The following is a 21,351-nucleotide window of genomic DNA, read 5'->3' as shown; positions in this document are numbered from 1 at the left end:
GCAGTAGTGCTTACGGTACAAGGTTGCTACTTCATCAATACAAAAAAGATTCAGAAAACTGCTCTTAGAAAGCAACTGACCTTTAAAGCACTTTTAGCAACAGGCATACAAAGGAATGCATATCTGCACAGAGAAGCCATGACTAATTTTGTAAGAAAAGTTATTAAACCCAAAATATTACATTTAGTCACCACATGAGAAACCTCAAAATAAGTACAACTGAAAACCAGGTGACTTTTCAAAGTGCCTCTGGAAAAACCCAAGACTGCAGTGTTTTTGGTCATTATTGATGTGCAAGAGGTGCAGCCATCAGTATTTACAGTATCACAGCTTAGTAAATCAGAACTTATTTGCTGTTGTTAAATCATCCCCTGCGAAATGAACTATGTACAGCAACATGCGGTAAGAATAGCAACAAGAATACACTGGTCAAAATGAAACAAAGACTAACCTTGCAAAACACCAAGTTCAAAAGATTGCTAGATTTTTTTTATTATTTTTTTAAATGTTGATGTTTCACATTTACCTGAAAGAGAGCGCTCTGTTTTTCTGTACCCGGTGCCTTTTCTATCCAAGAATCCAGTGGTTTCAACGTACTGGTATTCTGAGTAACGACAGGAAATTTAGCTGCCAAGGTTGGTCTGCTGGATACATGCAACTGTTGTTCTTGTTGCACTATTTGGAGTTTTTTCAGTAACTCTTGAGGTGAAATCACCCCAGAACTGGCTGGTTGATTGCCCGAGAGAGGAAGTGGCTGTCTAGGAAGTTTGGATTGTTCTTTACCAAGTGTCTGAGACTCTAAAGCCTGGCCTGGTAGGGAACCATTGAAATACACCAAAGGTGGCTGGCTCATGTTATTTACTGGTGCTGCTGGTGCTCCAACAGGAGCAGGAGTCCTGATGAACACAGAAGCTGTCGAGTTCACAGATCCTGTTGCACTGGTGTCCTTTTTAGGCACTGTCCCTGACTGACTTTGCAATTTCTGCAGTAAGCTCTGAGTGCCAGCAGTATCCTGAACTACATGAGATGCTGCAATACCATGAGAAGTCACAGGCTGGAAGAGTCCTGTGAAAGTTTCACCCACAGGATGGGTACTGCCATTTTCACAAAGTCGGTTCTCAGGAAACTCAGAAAGCGGATGAAGGTCTGTCCCACGAACCATAAGCTTCTGAATGGCGGGGCAAAGCTGTTTCTCTGCAGAGGGTGAATGCCTGCTAGGTTCTTCATAGGACAGTGAACGTACTACACCCTGCCTAATAGGAAGATTCTCGTGGTTCTGCTTATTAAGTGGTTCTGAGACATCCGTCTTTTCTTGTTTTCCAAACAGTGCTGTCAAAGACAAGTGCTGTGGTTCAGGATCCACATTCTGTGAGGGGACAAAGGAAAAAAGTAAACATAGTTCCCTCATGCATAAGTTACATTAAGTGGTGACATTTAGCCAGCAGTATTCAAGGAAAAGCTGAGAAAACCAATATGCTCTTTTCTTCCAAGAGGATTTTTAATAGTTTTGTCACATAGGAAGGGCAAGACAACAGTTGCCAACCTGCTAATGTGGGAGAATAGCAGTGAATCTGAGAGATAGAAGTGGCTTCACTTCAAACACCATGAAAGAGCATATTCCCTTTCAGCCATCAGTACAATATTAGTAAGAAAGAGAAGTCTCCCCATGTATGAAGTAGGGCCACTTCTTGTGCATCTCCATGTCACAGCTGAATTCAGCTCTTAGGATGCTGCAGCATGATTGAACTTGAAGATATCAAGATACTTTTCTTTATTTAAAGAACTAACCTAAAAAAAAAAAAAAAAAAAAAGGAAAAACAAAAAAGAAAACCACAAAAACTTGTGGCCCTGCAATTGATTAGACCAGTTTGTAATCAATCAAAGTAGCATCTGAAATTTGAAAGACTGGTATTTCTTTGCTGCCTCAGGATAGTATGCCTGTGACTTACATGCTTCTACATCATGCAGTGGGGGTTGCGGAGCTTTTTATAAAACGGATTAGTTTTGCATTAAAATAATTCCTTACAGTCATTCCACCTCAAATTCTTGCACTGACCTTCCAACTCCAATATATATCCCTACATGGTTACTTGATTACAGCAGCACTGGTCAGAAAACACACAAAACATTTTACCTTGCTTTGCTGCTCATTGCTTGTTTTGCTTGCTCGTTGCTGCTGATTTTCACTAGGCTTCACTGGAATTGGTTTGATTAGGTTGGGGTTGTTATAGATTGCAGAGGAACTGGTTATTTGTTTTGGCTCTGAGCAGGTCTTACACTGCAACAGAAAAGAAGTGGTTTTTAGTAAGTGTGACAGTATCTATTCCTTTATTTCTCCACTATAGTAAAATACAGACATACCCAGATATTCAGTAACCAAAAATACTAGTTGCAGCACTGATTATGAAATATCATGCTATTGAAAGAACTACAACTGCAACCTAATTTTCTAAACCCACAAATCACATGTAAAAATAAAGACTTGATTCCAAGACTTCCCGAGCATGAGGTTTCCTTCTCATTTAAATCTCAGTTCTTTTTCTTACCTTCTGCTTTTCCCACACTTAAGAAAGCATAAAATAATTTTTAGAAAGCACCTCAGAAACCAAGCAACAGACATGCTTTTCCTGCATTAGCAGACAGCTAGTAGTACTTCAAATAGATGAAGGATTAATATGGCCATAAAGAACATTTCCAATGCTTTTTGTTAAAAATTGGAATTATAACTCAGAATCTTTTACATAAATATTCCACATTGTGGGAACCTGGAGGATGCATATACCCACAAAGAAAAGTAATTAAAGGTTTAATCAATTTTTAGAACCAGTGTGTTTTCTTACTAAATATGACAGGATTAATAAAAACATTTATAAAAACACAAGCAGAGACAGATGACTAAAAGTGATCAGGGACATGGAAAGACATGATTTAATTCAGAAGAAATGCACAGAAAATGCTGCCTGAAAGAGAAATAATAAATGGAATAGGAAAAGGAGAACAAGATGGTCCTAGTTTCATTGTACAAAAAATAAGAACATAATCAATGGAACTAAAAAAAGCATTAGGTAGACAAGGAATGCTATTGTCAGTAGAAAACAATATATTGGAAGTCACTATCACCTGATACAACTGAATCCAAGAACCCGGAAAGATTTCTTAAAGAATTACCTAACAAAATTAATCCTAACAAGAATATTCACCGTTAATTACCTGAATTTGATGGGATTTAAATTTATGCTGCAGATCTAATGGTTGGGTAAGGAATGATCAGGTTTGGTTTCTCATGCTTTCCTCCAAAGACCCCAGTCTTGTTTTTTACACTACTTGGGACAGAACTGTGGACTGGACAGGCTGCCACATGGACACACTCAAAAGCCATTTCTGTGCAATTATGAAAATGTCAGTGTCCTTTCCAGAACTTTCAGAAACAAACTCCTTAGGATGCAAATGTGTTAGGTGAGAAAACAACCCCTCCTCTCAGATATACAAAACTAATCATTTAATCCATTTCCGACACCTACTGCAATAGTGAACAGGACACTCTGGTTCCAGGGCTGCTTTGTAAAACAGAACTTGATTTCTCAAGGGAGCTTGAGGGGCTCCAAGGACCTACACAGTGCCTGATTTGCAACATTTGTCCTCAGGAACCCCAGCCCCTGAGATTGGTGGGAAGGTCTGAAGTGATGAAGACTTTCTCTTGGTAGAGGAGGATAGGGTTAAGTAGCATGTGGGATGCACTCACAAGAGCTGAGAGACCTGCCTCTGTCATTGTGAAACCACTCTATTTTTGAAAGGTAATAGCAACTGAGGGAGTGAGGCAGGGCAAGGACCAGAAGAAAACAAACATCAGTACTACCTTCAAGAAGGGCAAGAAAGAGGATTTGGGGAACTTCAGGGCGGTTTGCCTCACCTCAATCCCTGGGAAGGCAATGAAACAAATGGTTTCCTACTGGAAGCCATTTCTAAACATGTCGAGGACAAGAAAGTGAGTTGGAGTAGCAAGCATGGATTTACACAGGGAAGATCATACTTGAGCAACCCAGTAGCCTTTTGCAGTGAGATGACTGGCTCAGTGGATGATGGGAGAGCAGTGGATATTGACTTTTGCAAAGGTTTTGACAGTGTCTCTCATAACATACTCAAAGACAAACCATTGATACGCAAACTAGGTAAGTGGACAGTGAGATGGACAGAAAACTATCTGATCTGCTGGACTCGAAATATTGTTGGTATGAAGTCCAACTGGAAGCCAGTCACTCGCTAGTGGTGTACCACAGGGTTTGACATTGGGGTCAATACTGCTTAACATCTTCATTAATGACCTGAATAATGGGGCAGAGCAAGCTTTCAGACTATAAAATAGGGCTGTGTAGTTAATAGACCAGATGGTTGTTCTGCCACTCAGAGGGACCTTAACAGGCTGAAGAAATTGACTGACAGCAACATGAAGTTCAATAAAGGGAAACTGAAGAAGAATAACCCCATGTAGTACAGGTTACTACATGGCGCTGTACTAACTGAAAAGCAACTTTGCAGAAATGGACCTGGGTGTTAAAGAAATTTAAGATGAACTGGCAACATGCCCTTGGGGCAAAAGAAGGCCAACAGCATCCTGGGTTGCATTAAGCAGAGCACTGCCATCAAGGGAGGTGATGCTTCAACACTGCTCAACACAGACCACTGGCTAGACCCTTCTACTGAGCAGTGCAGTGCTACGTCTAGTTCTGGGATTACCCACATACACACACGTGACTGGGTTCACTGAAAGTCTATGAAGTTGATTTAAGCACCTGTCAAGCAAGGAGAGGCTTAGTCTCCAGAAGATAAGGCTCAGGATATAATATCAATGTCAATAAATACCTGATGGGAAGAAGTAAAGATGACCGAGACAAACTCTTTTCAGTGGCGCCCAGTGAAGACAAGAGTCATAAGGGAAAAATCAGAATATACAAAGTCTTGTTTAAATCTAGGAAAAAACTTGCTTACTTTAAGGATGCTTGAATACTGGAACATGTAGCCCAGAGAGGATGTGGTGTCTCTGTCCATGGAGATATTTAAAACCTGACTTAACACAGTCCTGAGCAACCCACTATAGCTGATACTCCTGTAAATGGGGAGGCTGGACTTGACTGCCTCCTTAGATCCCCTCCAGTGTCAATGATTTTGTGAGTCTCTCCTGAAAAATCATCTTGTGATGTTTGGACAGTCAAGAGCTTCTGCAGTGCATTTCTGATTGTGAAATATAAACATAGTTCCTGCCATGTACCTGGCTTTCTCCTATTGTATGACAATTTTTGGCTCAAATGATGCTCTTAGAAATAACTTTAAAGCACGTACACTCATGCCACAGGGTGGTTAGCTATTCAGTTTCAAGAAAGAACAAGCACCTGTCTCTTCTTTCCTGGTATACCCCTGCTGCATAAAGCAAGAAACTGCCTCAAGCACTAGATTGGAAAAAAACATGAAGAACAACATACTGACTTTGCCAGTAATGCAGAGCTTCAAAGCAAAACTGAATTTCAGATACATATGAAATCATGTAGCAAGTACCCCATGGCTAATTTCAGTAGGCCACATTCAATATATGAATATATTTAAACTCAGATACACTTTTTGTCCTCCATGGGAAAAATCAAAGAAATAATTTTACTAGAATGTGGTATCTCATTCACCCAGAGCCTTGCTACCCATCTCACAGCGCAGAGCAAGTCTGATGACCAAAGATGTCCCAAAATTTAAACAAAGAGTTAAGTCCAAAGACTATACATGATAAGCAAAACCGTTTACTTTTAAAGCTAGTCCATGCTTAATTCCTTTATCTATGATTCTGGATATTTATGATTCTGGATATCTATGATTCTGGCTATCTATGATTCTGGATGATTCTGATTCCTCTATCTATGATACTGGAAGCACTTGAAAGAAACCTACACTTTTCAGTTTTGCTAAGCAGTTAATATTTAAAATGTTTATGAATGGACTGTTATGAACAATCATAACAGAAAGAATCTATGAAGAAACAGTGCAGAAAACGAGCCTACAACACTAACATAACTATTAAAGCTTTTACACTAAGGAAAAGTTTCCTTTCCATTTATTAGCTCTGAGTTAAATTTATCAATGTACTGCTCAAACAAATTGTTTTCTTAGGTTCTTCTTAGCTTACACATTGTTATCCTTGAACTTAGTAACTTTTTTGCTGTTCTTGTTTTTTCCTACAAACTTTATTTTCTCATAATTTCCAGGCAGTTCATATGGGCTCTCAACAATGTCCTAGTATGGAGCCTTCTGCAACTTCACCATTTCTTTTTAAAAATTAAATACACTTGGACAAATGACTGAATTATTCTTAAACCACTTTCTCACCCAGTTTCTGACTGGTGACATATGTTGTGTCTCATTCACTTAATGACAGTTAAGCCTCTTACCTAATATATTACCAGATGAAAGTTTTCTTCATAGTCCAAATAAGTGCTTCCTGTGGCCCTATTTGATCTATACTAAAACAAGTTCAGATAGTTTTCTGGTTTAGACTGCACAGATCCCACATAGAAAAAAAATATACTTCAGTAACATGAAATAGCTTTTCTTCTCCCAGACTGTTCTCTTTGTAACAACGCTGCCTTTTCTTCAATATACCCTCTTCTTACTGATATTTTTCAGCATAACGTTTGGGGCTGAAATCATAGAAGCATGTATTTAAACTTTATCATGATGAATAACATACTCTTGTGTATCTCACAATGAGTTCTCCAGAATTTAAATAATACCCTTATTTCCCCAGGGTATTTTAATAGGCTGAATTCTTCAGAAACTGTGAGTACCTTAGCTTCTACTGTCATACTCTGCATGAGCACAGGACTAAGCATGTAAAAATGAGGTGAGGAACAGTGGAGTCTCTCACTATGTGAGCATTTTTCAGACCAAATTCCTCAGCAAAATGAATGGCAATATATACAAAGGCCTACAGAGAATGAGACTGAACTATCATCTGGTACCATTCCCATGATTTGATAAAACGGCTAGGGAGAAGTATGCTGAAGAGAAAAAAAAACAACCTGTGATGATTTCAGAGGCTCAGAATATAGTCATTTTGGCAGATAGAGAGCATGGCCTTGCTGATGAGTAAGTTCAGAGCAACAACATGACATTTTAAGCAACTGTCAAGTGGACAGGTAAAGAAGATATCATATGCCATAATCAAGAGCAAAAACAGCATGAAAGAAATGTCACCATGCTCTTTAGTGATAGAACCAGAAGAGTACTCATCGTCTACTACACTTGACAATTATTCCAGCTTGGTTCACTGGTCTGTCCTTTAGTCACGTGTCTTGTTCAAAGCTATGTTCCTACAAAAGATGCATAAGAAATGAAAAGGTTTGAAGATTGAGCCAAAGAAAGGCTAAGAAACATTGGAAAAAAGCAGAATATATGGTAAATCTCAATCAAAAAGAACAAGACCATCACTGAGGATATTTTAGGTAAGTTTGGTATGGTCAGAGACACAGGAGTCAAACAACTGCTCTATGTTGTGAGATTTCAAAATCTACATGTACAATATGAAGCTCAAGCTGACCAGGACATTTTCGAAGTAAACAGACAATGGGCAAGCATGGTACTTCAGTACGTATTTCTCCTGAAGCAAATACCATGTCACATCCCAATCTCATGGTCTGTAGCAAAAACCTGACTTTGAGACATGTAACTGCAAAGACCTGTCAAGTACAAGGAGGAGGTTCTAGAAGGTCTAATACAAGGAAAGAAGGTCAGCCAAGACCTGATGGAACTTAGAAGAGTTTCTGTACTTAGAAGTCTATGCTGAAAGGGATGAAGAGGACTTTGAAGTTGTCAGAGCTTGAGTGCAAAGCTATAAAGCCCTGGAAACTGCAGATTTCTTCCTAAAGCAGCCACAAGATGACATTAATGAACATGATATGAAGGTGTACAAGGTGTTTAGCAGAAGAGAGGAACTAAGGAGGACAAAGATGCTGTCAAAGAGCGGTAGTAAAGATTTCCAGTCAGAGCCCTGCTTAAGTGAGACAGAGAGAACCAATTCAGACTGTTTAAGAATAGTAGTGGAGTCTCTGCATCATCAAGGCTGAGTATGGCACAGTGCCCTCAGGAAAGCTAGGCCTTCTGGATCCTACTATCAAGTCTTTCACACAGTTAACGAATCAAAAGCTAAGGCACCCGAAAACTTAGAAAGTATATTCCTCTTCTGGCAGTGCATTACCACTGGAATGTTTTGTTAAAAGACAAAAAAAGTGAAAGAAACAATCAAAAACAGAAACAGAAGTCCAGAGGCTGTGCTTGCTCGCTACCAGAAATGATGTTCTTATCAAATCATTGTGTGTCCTTAGTAATGAAGAAGAACGCTTCAGTTATTTTTGCCACATCAACCTGACAAAGGATGCCTGCCTAATCTGACCCTTAGATCAAAGCTGGTGTAGTAAATAGGTAGATGCTGTAGAAGAAGTGCATAGCACAGAGCTAAAACCAGAGCTTGTCTTGTAGGACAAGAAAAGGCACAATGGTTAAAGAGAAACACATTTTGTCATGCTTCATTCTGTATCCTAGCAGCTCTTCAGCTCTTTATCTCCCCAGCTATCAATCATTTTGAGGCCAGCTAATACCACTTCTTCTTACCAGAGATCAAAAGAAGGCAAGTGTAAGACATTTTTTTTTAAAATATTTTAGTGGTTTAAGAACTGAAAGTTCCATTAATAAAAAAGGAGGTGGGAGGCTATGTGTTTTATTTTACATGTAAGCTTTAAATGTGTAACTTAATTTAGGAATAAGATATACCCCTCAAAGTTAGCTACACTCTTAAAAAAAATCCACAACACTATATTAAATCCTTATTACAGAAAATACAAAGGTCCTAAGCTTCAAGAGAACCTATTCTACAATAAAAAGGGCTACATTTCAACATAACTGAAATAGTTTACTATTGTCTTTCTGAGGATCTTATTAGTAGCTGCATTTCAGAAAAATAACTTTTCCTCTCTTCAAATTGCTATGTTTAAGATATACTTCTAGATTCAATAACACTTATGAGTTTTATTATTGAATGACAAAACATGAAATACAGGAAACGGCAGTAGGAACCTGCAGGCTCTGTAACAATTTGCAGCATATATATGAATAGTTAAAATTCCTAATGTTTATTCCCCAAAGTAAAACGTTTTTGATTGCTCAATAATAGAGAATATTATTAGTCCATTAGTTACTTCTTTATTTAGAAGCCTCAGAAGACCAAAGCAGCACATGGGCTGAAATTACACTACATTTCAACCTTTTAATTGCCTTCTATTAGTATTTGAAAGTAGCTAGCAACCACAATTAAAAGCAGTAACTTCACTGTTAAAAGGCCTTCTCTGAAGGAAGCTATTTGTACAAACCACAGAAGCTACTAGCAGGTTTGAATACTTCACCCACAAGAAGGACAAAACTTCTAGGTGCTACTCAATAAGCAATAAGCACAGGAGCTCCAAGGGTCAAAATAAAAGCTGATTTACACTTCCTATTACCCCCCAGCATTCAACAAATAAGCAACCATATATGTGTTCTCCTTTCAGAGGATTTTATTGACAGCATTCTTTTCTTTTGAATCTTTAGAAAATTCTGACAAAACTTTTCTATCAGCCACTTTTACACAAAATGAGAGAGTACACTGTCGAAATCAGTTTCACATTGAGTAAAACTATTTAAACAAAACCAAACCCAATCCTTTTTAGGTTTTAAATTGTAATGTGAGTAAGCTGGCATCACCGTATCGCAAAAAAGAAATGTCCTCTTTTGTAGACAGCAAGCCTCACCTTCGTATACTCATCTTTGGCCTTGGTAAGCATTCGTAAGATATCCACTTCTTTGTTATTAGCAGAATTCACAATCATTGGGGACGCTCCTGTTCCCATGCCCTGCTTTGCTTTGAATTGTTCCTGTTGAGTTAAGCTGAAAGTTGGAGGTGAGAGGAGAATATACAAGACACAAACCAGATAAAATATAAAGAGTTTAACCACAACTACTTTATTGATGAAAACTATTTTTACCCCATCTATATTTAAATGTATAAGAAATCTCTATTAAAAGATCTATATTAAAACACAGTTTGGCCAGGCATGAGATTCTTTTTCTCCAATCTTGAATACAGTAGGCCATAGACTAAAATTTCCATAACTCAGTCTTAATTTCTATACCCAGAAAGAGCGGGGAATTTAGAGTGTTATTCAGTTCTGCTGGTGGTGGAGGATTGCAAACACACACAAATCAGTCATTAAGTACTAGCAAATAACCAATTTCCTGCCCCAGCTGTTTTATTATTATTGTAGAATGCTGAGAATTAAAACACACAGCCAATTGGCTAAGCGACAGGGTATTTTTTATCTATATGAAACACAGCTATTATAAACGACTACACATGGTTTACAATTGCAGGAATCCTCTGAAAACTAGTTTTTATTGTAGTAAATTACCAGTTTGAGAGTACCTAATCACCACCAACTGAAACTTGAGCTAGTTAACTAAAATGAGCTGTCAAAAACCGGGTTTCTTAAGGTTCATTGCTTATTTTCATGAATTCATCCCCATCAATTATTTCCTGGGTCAAAACTGACACATTTTATTGCTGTAGGATATTCAGCAAAAGCAACAAAACCCCCTAAACAACCTCCGTCATTGTCACAGTCTGTGTTTCACAAAGTTTTGTCACTGCAAAATTAAAAGCAGCAGGTATTATTTTAAAAAGAGATATGGAGGAAACATGACTATCTTCCCATACAGCATTTTATAACAAATCCTCTCCGGAACATAGTGGTAAAAGAGTTAAAGCACTTTGCTATGGATTGAGATGTGTGAGGATGAACCTTGTTTGGACTTGTATTGCAGGGTACGTAAATGGGCTTTTGGGCACTTGGTAACTTTAGCAATCAAAGTTGATGTCACTTCCTCAGCATGCTTTTGTCTAGAGAAGCTGTTAGACTGGGACAGATAGATAACTTGAAAAGGACAGATTCACAGGTCTGACAGTGACTTTACACTGCACTCTTGTTAGTACCCAATGCTGTCAGTTTGACTGCGTCTACCTCCTATGGCTTTTCTTGGGATGACAAAAACCTGACTTTACGTCATCCCTCCTCCTGTCACTTAAAAGAACTGTGAGACGATGATATGTCCAACCCTATATAATGCAGGCAACCAGTATATCCAATCTCTGCCTGTTGGGCCCCTTTACTATATCCTCTATATTATAGCTCTAAAAAAATTAGATTGCATATATGGATAAAATCTGTAAGAAGACTTCAGTTCCTTCCTCCTCCAAACACAAGAAACTGCAGAATATAGTAATAAAAAAAAAAAGGATCATTGCAAACAAGCCCATCATTAGGCCAACTAGAGGGCAGAGCAGAAGAATGAGCCCATTCTGTCCCAGACACATGAAGAAAGCAGTGAGAGTGAAAAAAATATCCATGATCTTGTTAGATTAAAATACATCTGAGAATACAGTTCTGTTTGAAATTTTAATCTCTGACTTGACTGCAAAATTAGATATTATATAACATGTAGAAAATAATGTTAGGTACATAAAAGTAATGAATTCAAAGCCAATTAAAGTCTTGCTTTATATTAAAAAAAAAAAAAGTGAATTTTGTACATATTCCTACAAAATAAGGAATCCAATCATGATGTGTAAACAGGATAAACCCCACAGAACTGTATTATTTACTTCACACCTTCATGGTAGCCCACATTTTCACTGATATACCAAAAAAAAAAAAAGATAACAGCAACATTAAAAAGAAAACCTCCCCAAACACAAAAAATACATCAAACCCCCAAAGAATACAGTTCTTCAAAACATATCTCTGAGTCATCAGGAAATAAATCAGATGAACTGTTACACTCTGATATAGCTGGAAAGCAGCACAGCAAACGATGAAATAGTATTGTAATATACCAACTTATTTCTGTTTATACAAAATGCAGGTGTGACAACATTATTTGCAACAAATTCTATACATACAACTTTAAAATAGAAAAGTCTGACCATCCTAGCAATATAATGTGCATGTATGTACAGAAATACATACATAAAAAAAGCACAAGAAGTCTTGTTTACCCATCACTTACTTTTTCATGAGCTCTGCAATTCTTTGGCATTCTTCCTTATCATAAAACCAAATCCCATATATGGACACTGTAAATGCACATCAAACACAAACTATGAGCATTTTCTCAAACAGCAATTCTACCTGGTAGACATTTAAAAGTGACCTGTAAAGGAATTTTTAAATTTATTTATGCTTTCCCCATCTATAAACATGACACCTCAGATCCTCCAAATTCAAAAACAGATCAAGGGCATATCTCTAAGGATGCAAATTACAGGCTGTTGAACCTTCAGTTAAGGCAGAGGTATTTCTTTAGAACACTAAACTTGAGGGTTTTTTCCTTTGAATCCTTTTGTTCTCTCTTTTTTTTTCAGTTGTCATATCTTTTAGATTTCAGTGGCTAGTATAGCGCAGGTAGTGTTGCACCACATGTAAGCAAGCAAGATCTGATTTAGTTTTCAACAATGTTCAGATCTATCTTATATACCATCCAAGTTATTATAGTATGAACTCCCTGTAAATTTCCTGTAATGTTGCTCATTATTTTCACCACCAAAGAAGTAATTATCTGTAGCCAAGCCCAGTATAGAAATTCTGTATCTTAAGTTCAGACCTCCACTAAAGTAAGCCCCTGCAGCTTTGCCCAGCCATGACAGATTTAAATTTACTAGTAGTTCAAGATTCTCAGATGTACACACTGCTAACGAAACCATCATTATGGTAACAGCCATGATGGAACTGCAGTTAGTGCAGGTTCCGCAATCATCATAAAGAGGGAGCTTTTTTCCGCTCTCAACCACGTTACATAGCTCTGGTAAGATAGCCTGGGAATAAATCTACAACACAATCTCAAAACAACTTGTCCACATTTGTCAGGGTAACCGCCCTAGTTTTAACCTCAGGCACAAATCTGCTTTGTGAAGAGGAAGGGAGAAGCACTTAAAAGGTTAACATGGATTTTCCCCTCTTTATCACCTTGTGTAACATTCATGTTCCCTTTACATGACATGGTAGCTAACACAGAGCTGCCACATTTCTTTCCCCTTTCCCTTCCTATCACACTGCAGGCAACAGTTTTACCTTCACCTGACTCAGAAACGTCAATTGCTAGTATGTCTTAAAATCCAGCCCCTACTATGTTTGATGTTAAAGGGCCATAAGCACCTGCTTAAAAACAATTGCAGCACTGATCCTGATCATGTAGTATTTCCTTATATTAGCAGAATCGAAAAGCAATCGCTTCTTCAATTCCACAGAACCAAAACCATGGCATATGAAGTATAAGTTTGCTTTGTTGATGTTTGGAAAGAAAACAAATGTACAGCTGTTTGTAAGATACAAATGTAATACTTATCGCCATTCCCTCTCAAGTTCTCAGCTGTCTGTTATCTTCTATACAGCTAAAAATGCTTCAGCTATTTAATACAGCATACTGGTGAAAAGCCTAAAAAATCCACAAACCAAAGGCTAACCTGCAGACATATAAAAAAAAAACCTTCTAAAATATGTACAGTCCTTTTATGATTAACTTTTGAAAAGTGTGATGATTTCTATTATTGACCTAAAAGAAGTTGAGCAACATAATATGCAACAGTGAGTCTATAAATGCGCAACGTAAAGAGCTGATCTGAACTGCAGAGTATCAGTTTTGTAACAGAGACAGATTAAAACATGCATTTATATTAGACATTAATATTCTAGCACATTCCAGTAAGCATCCAATAATAAACTGCAAACCTGCACAGAAGTATATGAATGATTCACAAGGTTCCAAAGCACCAACCTATTACGCAAAACTACACATCTTTGTGACGGAACATATTTGAAAACCGTAACTCTGTATTCTTCAATGCAACAACACAGCAAGCAGACCAAAAAGCCCAGGCAAGTCAAATTTGTTTTAGTCAAGGTTCTTCTTTGTTATAAAAGAATCTCCAGTGCAGAAAAATACTGATGAAACTCTGGCCATCTGCTCCATCTTCTCTTTCTTTTTTTAATGCGTGCCACAGCTGGTGGCACCACCAATATGCAAGATGGGTTGAACAGCTTCACCTTTTGGCCAATTGATCAAACATGTCATAGACTATTTATGAATACCTAATAAATTTGAAAACTGACAGTCCTATGAAAATAACTGCAGTGCTTCTGGCTATTAGAAGCTGAAAGACGAATCAACAGCAGGAGCAAGCTAGTTCACCTCAACTCAGTGACAAACACAACTGTCTGATTAACATTGTAAAACATCATTTCAGCTTTTACAGCACTACAGCTAATATTCTGAAATACAATTCAAACAAATGCACACCCATTTCAGATCATGGAACAAGGACACTAATTACTGCTTGTCCCACCAGAACATCACTCAACAATACACCACAATACACCAAAGCTTCTTATCTAAAGCTTTAAGTTATGGTACTACAGATCCAGAGACCTTTAGCCTAGATGTTAACTGAGCTTCAAACCATCTACCCACTCTTGCTTTCTCACCTCAGTTAAACTGTACTTTCAACCAGCCTAGGAAGCACAGCTAAAAGCAAGCTAAGACCAAAACCCAATATCCTCTGCACTTACAGCTCACCCATTCAGTAATGAAATCTGTCAGAAGTGGACAGTCCTCCTCTTCTTCCTTCCACACTTCTCCCATCTGTCCAGAACAGATGAATGCTTCCAAATACACTGAGAAATAATCACAATGTACCCCAAGCTCCTTCATGCATTGGAGAACAAGGTACCAGTGAGAAGGCAGTAACGTGATGCAAATCTGAAATAACCACATATCCAAAGTACACTAGCATATGTTTTCATGTTGGATGTTTATCACCTCAAGAACTACGGCATAAATTCACACTGCAGTAGTATAGTCTGCTATAATCTACATTTAAGAAACAAAATTGTAAATAGTAGTAGTAAAATGGGGTAGTAAAGTAGTAGTAGCAAAAATGGGTATTAATAGCCATAGTCTTGATTAATGATGAACACAAAATGGCAAATAAAAAAAAAAATTATGTGTATGACAATACATAAGACCCCAGGACCAGCAAAAGAACTTCAGATGACTATAAACTGTAACTGGCAAGCTAGGAACCTGGCATGCTCTCCACTAATAAAAACTACACAGACATACAGTACAGATTTCACTACAAGATTTCACCAGCATGAAAACACTGCATGTCTTATCACAATCAAATCTAAACAGATCACTTTTATCAGCCTTCCATCTCTATCAGACTGTTTGACAAAAAGGAAATCCTGATCTAAGTATCATCTGTAGGGTGGTAATTTCACTAAAATGTTCACATGTTAAAAATGAATCATGATTCAGCGGAGGCACAACTGAATCACTATACAGCAGATGCACAAAGCAAGTACTTCTGCTGCTGCACAAAAGAGGAAATATTAACTCACTTTTAGGCCCAGCTTTAGCTATACAGTTATTCAAGAAGAGATTATTGTAAGAAAAAACAGAAGGAAAAACAAATCAAAGTCAAGTATCTTCTGCTAACCAAGTGAACCAGTTACATAAAAAGCAGCTAACAAAAGCCCAATAAGGAAAGCTACATTTATACCGAGAAGATGGTACACAGCTATTCATACACTTTCAATAGCTCCAAAGTCATTCACTAAACGAAATGAGATTTAGTAATGAATCAATCACAGTAAAGGAAAAAAAAAAGGGGGGGCACCAAAGTTATGATGTTAACAAGATTACACAAAACTAGACAGATATAATGCAGCTAACAAATCAACATGATACAATTAATATTGAAGGGGAATAAGCTAAATAAATTACTTAAGTAACCTAACATTAAGGGATATCAGTCTTTAGAACGTTTAGAATTTGAAAAAAGGTCTGTTACTAATAAATAAAAAATGAAAATTTAACAAAATCTGTGAAGCTCTTTTACTATAGCTCAGTGACTGAATTTAAGGAAGTACACTAAGTTTTAAATCATTACTTCAGAGCCAATTCGACAGCTTCTGCCTTACAATTTTCATTTTTTTGGCTACAGATTTCTCCTGTCCTCACAAACACTAGAGCACTCGATACTATTTATAAGCAGAAGCTGACAGCTGCTATCTACCAGAATTATGACAATTTCTAACCTCTCAAAATCTGAAACTTTTATTTATTATGATGATGAAGAATTCATCAACTTTCATAATTCACATTAAGTATCCTATTAAAAGGGAAGGCCTTTCTCTAGGATTATTTATTTTACTCTTCATTTGTCTAGCTTCAACTTCCAGCTATTAGATTTTTGTCTTTTGGATAGACATTTCCATTATCAAAGTCTTTCCATTACCAAATTACCTGTAGCACATTATTTTAAAGCTATTGCTCCACAGACTGCCTACAGTATTTAACCACAGTAAAAATAAATGCAACAATATCATAACTACTGACTAGAGACTCTCTGTACCTAGATACTCTTTTACACTCACTGGTACTAAAAATAAACAAATAAATAAAATTATTCTTTAATTTTAATGTTTTATTCTTGATATCAAGCTTCTTAAGGAACTAAGAAGCCTAGACTCCTGCTCCTGAATATGTATATCCACACTTGGCTATATTAAACAGCAGTTTCTCTACACACATCTTATGAGGTAGCCAGAAACCTTTACGTTGGTCATCTTTTCTCTCTGCTGTAATTTTTGACTATTCAGCAAACTATCAATGCTTTCATTTCTTTTCCTAGCACTTTTAGAATATTGCAACTTCCATTTTGCAGGACCTACTGAAAAAAGAACCCAAGTAGGTTATATTCACAATGATAATTTTTCATCTACAAGTTCTTAACTTAAAACATGAATCCAAGCATGCCACGTTGATTCTGTGTTCTTCTGCTCCAGCGCACATGCAATCCCTTTGTCCCTGATACCATCTTTACAATTACGATACAGGCACATGATGTTCCTTCCCCTTTGCTCAGCTCCAGTAGTAAAGGAGACTTGCCTGTGGATGGTTTACGTCCTACTCTACTGTGTAAAGCAAGAGAGGAGTACAACAAAGGAAAGACGATATAAAAATCCTGCAGCAAAGGCAGCTGCACACTATCTTGGCAAGCTGAATTCCATCTCTGACACTGCCTCAGAGATATTATACAATGATAACATAAGTTGTGAAATGTCATATTAAGTGACTGCCACTGACTGCATATGCTATATTTCCCAGTGTTAGATTTGAGGCCCTGAACCTCAGTCTAAGATTTGAATGCATAACCTGCAAAAACACCAGCTACTTAAAATCACAACTGAAGTCCATTTGAAGTGGGTTTGAACATATGAATGATGTTGGAAAGAGTAATTAATGTCAGCAGACATCCTACATTTAATTGATCTCTGCAATTGTAACTACTCTGCCCTAGAATCCCAATTTGTAAAATGGGAAGAATAATACTTCTACACTGAGCAAGGTACAACAGTTCAGCTTATTCATTATTTATTAGTTATTATACTGATTAGTATCACAGAAAACAACAAGAAAAAAAGCAATTAACAGTTCTGTCCCTAGCACAGAACTTCAGTGTCATATAACAAAGCAACAGTGCCACATATCACTAGTGATGAAAAAACAGACATGCTGAGTGGCTGCTCTTTACATGAATGCCATTCAGACTATTTGATAACTGAAGCAAAGCCCTTATTACAAAAGACAATGATAACATAATTTAAAATTTCATAAGCAAAAAAGAGAGATTGCACAAGCAGCCTTAATTTTGGATTTTGCTAGTTAGGAGTCTTAAAGTTATTTTAGTTCTTTACAGCCTCAAACTTCTTTCAAACACAACATTTTGCTTAGCTATTAAGATATTTAAAAACAAACCACTAGAAGAATACTAAATTTCCTATTATACCACCATATTGATAGTGATGTGGCTCATCAACAGTACTGGAATTTTTAGGTCTCTTGCTTCTCTACATTGTGTAAAGCAGTACAATACAAATTACATATAAAACTCATTTGTTTTTAAATAATGGAAATTCAGCTTAGATGTATCTTGTTATTTCTGGAAGTTCTCAAAGAGGAACCAATTTTTTATGATGTCTCAGGCACACCACAATAAAATGTAAAGAAAATGAAGCAAGGCAAGAGTTTTTAGAGCAACAAAAAGCTGTATTTTGATATAATCTTAACTTAAATTCCTAAAAAGCTGCCCAACAATTTAAATAATCAAACATTTAGTTCTTTCATTTAAAAATTGACAAGGCTCCTGACCTACTTACTTAGGGAACTTTTAATATAGACAGGGAAAAGGATAACTTTGTATTTCCATTATTTCAAATGTTTAAAACATTACATATGACAAACCATTCTATGATTCTATGATCAATCAGGAAAAAAGCCAGCTATTAAAGGGAAAAGAATCCTTTGCATCTTAATGCAAACTGATGATCATACATGGAGAGTGAAAAAAGCTGGTTTTCAGCTTGACCAGTCAAATCTAAGTGAGGAGGGAACTATATAAGCAGCTTTCTTAAAAAAAAAACAACAACAACAACAAAAAAACCCAAACAAACAAGAAAATGTACAACAACAAAACCCCCAATAAAATGCTAAAGCCCCTCAAAACCCTTTTTCCCCAAAAGCATATGTTTTGACAGTGTGCAATGATTGGCAACACTTCCGAAAGTCAAGAGAAAGTTCCCCACCATCATCTGTTTAATTGTGCCTGGAACTATGCCTTAAAAATCACCACAAGAAACATTTTTTTTTGTTGCTAGGATGGACCCTGAAATATCCCTGCAATCTTCTACCAGTCATGACAGTTGTGTTACAGACTTCCAGATAGACTCAGCAAATACTTGATTTCATGAGGCAAAAAAGGGACAACTCGGAGATGGTGGATTGTTTATTAAATCATGTCTGTGGCTCTACTGTGATAGCCTGACTTCAGGCAGATTTTTAATCAAAATTTATCAGAAATTCTTTATGAAAAAAAGTCAATTCTGTAGCAGACATAAACAAGATTGCCTCACTGGAATGCCCCTTAAAGAGCCTCAAAGCCAACATATACTGTAGGGAAGTTTAAAGCCCATTGATCCATTTATTTCCATAAAGCTCAGCAGATGTAAGAGTCCATCAGCAGGTTCTTTAGTTTTTGGAAAAGATCCCAAAGGCAAACTGAATTTTACAGATTTCCTTTAAAATTGCATTCTGTTGATGCTACAAGAAATTTTTAGTCACGACACAGGAATAGCATCTATGTTATGATCCATCTGGCTTTTAGTGCATTTATTTTCCCCCCGCCCACCACTGGTTTTCCAGTCACATCGCCTGACGTTGCATCATCAGTTCCAAATAATTTTTAAACCATGATGATGCATAACACTGAAATTAAGGCAGGAAGTCTGTAGATGCTAGACTATTGATTTCTAAAATAACAAGTTGTTCTTAATAAATCCTTTAATGTTATTATTTCTAAGTTGTTCTTAAATAACAAGTGGTTCGCATCACTATTTCACAATAGACTTCTGAAATGTCCACGTCAGACTGGAGTTCCGCTGCCTTTTATAACAGAAATGATTAAACAGTCTCACTCAAGGAGCGTAAAAGCCAAGAGAAGAGGTATTAAAAAAAACAAATGCTGGGTGAAAGAAAAATATATTAAAAAATGATAGACAATGACATTAGAAAGGTAAGTGAAGAAGTCTGCAGTAAGGCTACAAATCAAATCCAAATATCTTGAGTCAACAGTAGCACTCTTCCTATGAAAGAAATTGCATCTGAGAATATCTCAGTGGAAAAGACACACAACTCTCCAGCATCTGAAACTATCACCTGTGTTACCTTACTCTATATTCTTTGCTAACTTTCTACAGCAACCCATAAAACATATATTCAATGCACTGAAATGAAGCCAGGCCCTGATTTACAGGAATCATCAAACATATTACAAAAATGCCATTACACAAATCTGGCTCAATATATATTCGTAACTTCTGTTAGCAGAAAAGCTTACATAAGCTTAACACTATCAACAGTGGAAGAGGTTAAACCAGAAACCACACTCTGCTTGATTCTGCACATCACATTGTACCAACTAGCTAAAATCAATGAGAACTCCCCTCAGTCAAGAAGGGGACAACACTGCCTTGAAAGAATAGGAAGGAGAGCTGCCTTCACCTTCTCAATTTCCAGCCCCTTTATTTCCATCCTGCCTTCCACTAGGTTAAGAAAAGCAGCAGCTTCTGTTATGTTTCTTGCGACTTCTGTTACAGCTTTTGATGAGTATCTGGGTTTTTACACCTGTAAGAATAAAATCTGTTCTACTGTAGGTGACACACATGGTTAGTAAAGGACTCATCAGATTTGAACATCATGGTTTTTATTTATAATTTAGTCAAATCTAAGAATATCTTCCCAATGATTTTTAAAACGCATCTCTGAGATACCCAGCAAAGGCCCAAGTACATCTCTTAATTCCAGAGCTGTAATCAAGTTCAAATTATTTTCCAAACTCTACTGATTTTTCAGTAAAATGGATGTCCTGACTTCAGCTGGGATATTTAATTTTCTTCCTAGCAGCTGGTACAGTGCTGTGTTTTGGCTTTAGTCTGAGAATAATACTGATAAGACACCAATGTTTTAGTTGTTGCTAAGTAGTGCTTGCCCTAAGTCAAGGACTTCCAGACTTCCCGTGTTCTGCCAGTGAGGAGGGGCACAAGAACCTGGGGTGGGACAGCATAGCCAGAGCAGCTGACCTGAACTAGCCAAAGGGATATTCCATACCACATCACGTCATCATGCCCAGTATATAGATTGCAAGGAGTTGGCTGGGAGGGACCAATCACTGCCTGGGGAGGGCTGGGCCATGGGTCATGAGCAATTGTACTGTAGTAGTATTAGTATTACATTGTACTTTAATAATTAAACTGTTCTTGTCTCAAGGTATCTACAGGTATCTACATTTTTCCCAATTCTCCTTCCTATTCCACTGGGGAGTAGGTAGGAGAGTGAATGAGTGGCTGCTTGGTACTTAGTTGACAGCTGGGGTTAAACCATGACAATAGAATAGAAGGAAAAAAAGAAGGAAGAATATCTAAACCTCAAATAGGTATTTAATAGAATGATATTTTATTTATTCCTGAAACACAATTTTTTTTACTATAATCACTCTGAAGACCTGTCATCCCAAATGGTTTAATTCCCTCAAAATTATGAATGACTTCAAAGAGGGCTTCAAAAAGGAAAATAAGCAACTTTATAGATGATGTTTCTAATTCTGACTGTTGT

General features: G+C 37.1%; 1 protein-coding gene across 2 annotated transcripts in view; it reads right to left on the bottom strand.

Annotated features, from left to right (window-relative positions):
* Window positions 1-21,351, bottom strand: part of DCP1B (decapping mRNA 1B) — a 43,036-nt gene that overhangs the window by 9,019 nt on the left and 12,666 nt on the right. The window contains exons 3-6 of one of the 2 annotated variants that reach the window (XM_057428124.1): window positions 12,130-12,196; window positions 9,819-9,954; window positions 2,135-2,278; window positions 527-1,366 (exon numbers count right to left, since the gene is read on the bottom strand). In XM_057428124.1, coding sequence (XP_057284107.1) covers window positions 527-1,366; window positions 2,135-2,278; window positions 9,819-9,954; window positions 12,130-12,196 — 1,187 coding nt within the window. The remainder of the gene's footprint in view (window positions 1-526; window positions 1,367-2,134; window positions 2,279-9,818; window positions 9,955-12,129; window positions 12,197-21,351) is intronic. The other variant, XM_057428125.1, reaches the window with a different exon arrangement.

Source organism: Pezoporus wallicus, unplaced genomic scaffold, assembly GCF_028554395.1.
Source record: "Pezoporus wallicus isolate ANWC-B61680 ecotype Strahan unplaced genomic scaffold, APGP_CSIRO_Pwel_v1 contig_2908, whole genome shotgun sequence".
NCBI lineage: Eukaryota > Metazoa > Chordata > Aves > Psittaciformes > Psittacidae > Pezoporus > Pezoporus wallicus.
The sequence above is the reverse complement of the archived record's forward strand: the minus strand, read 5'-3'. Positions and strand labels throughout refer to the sequence as shown.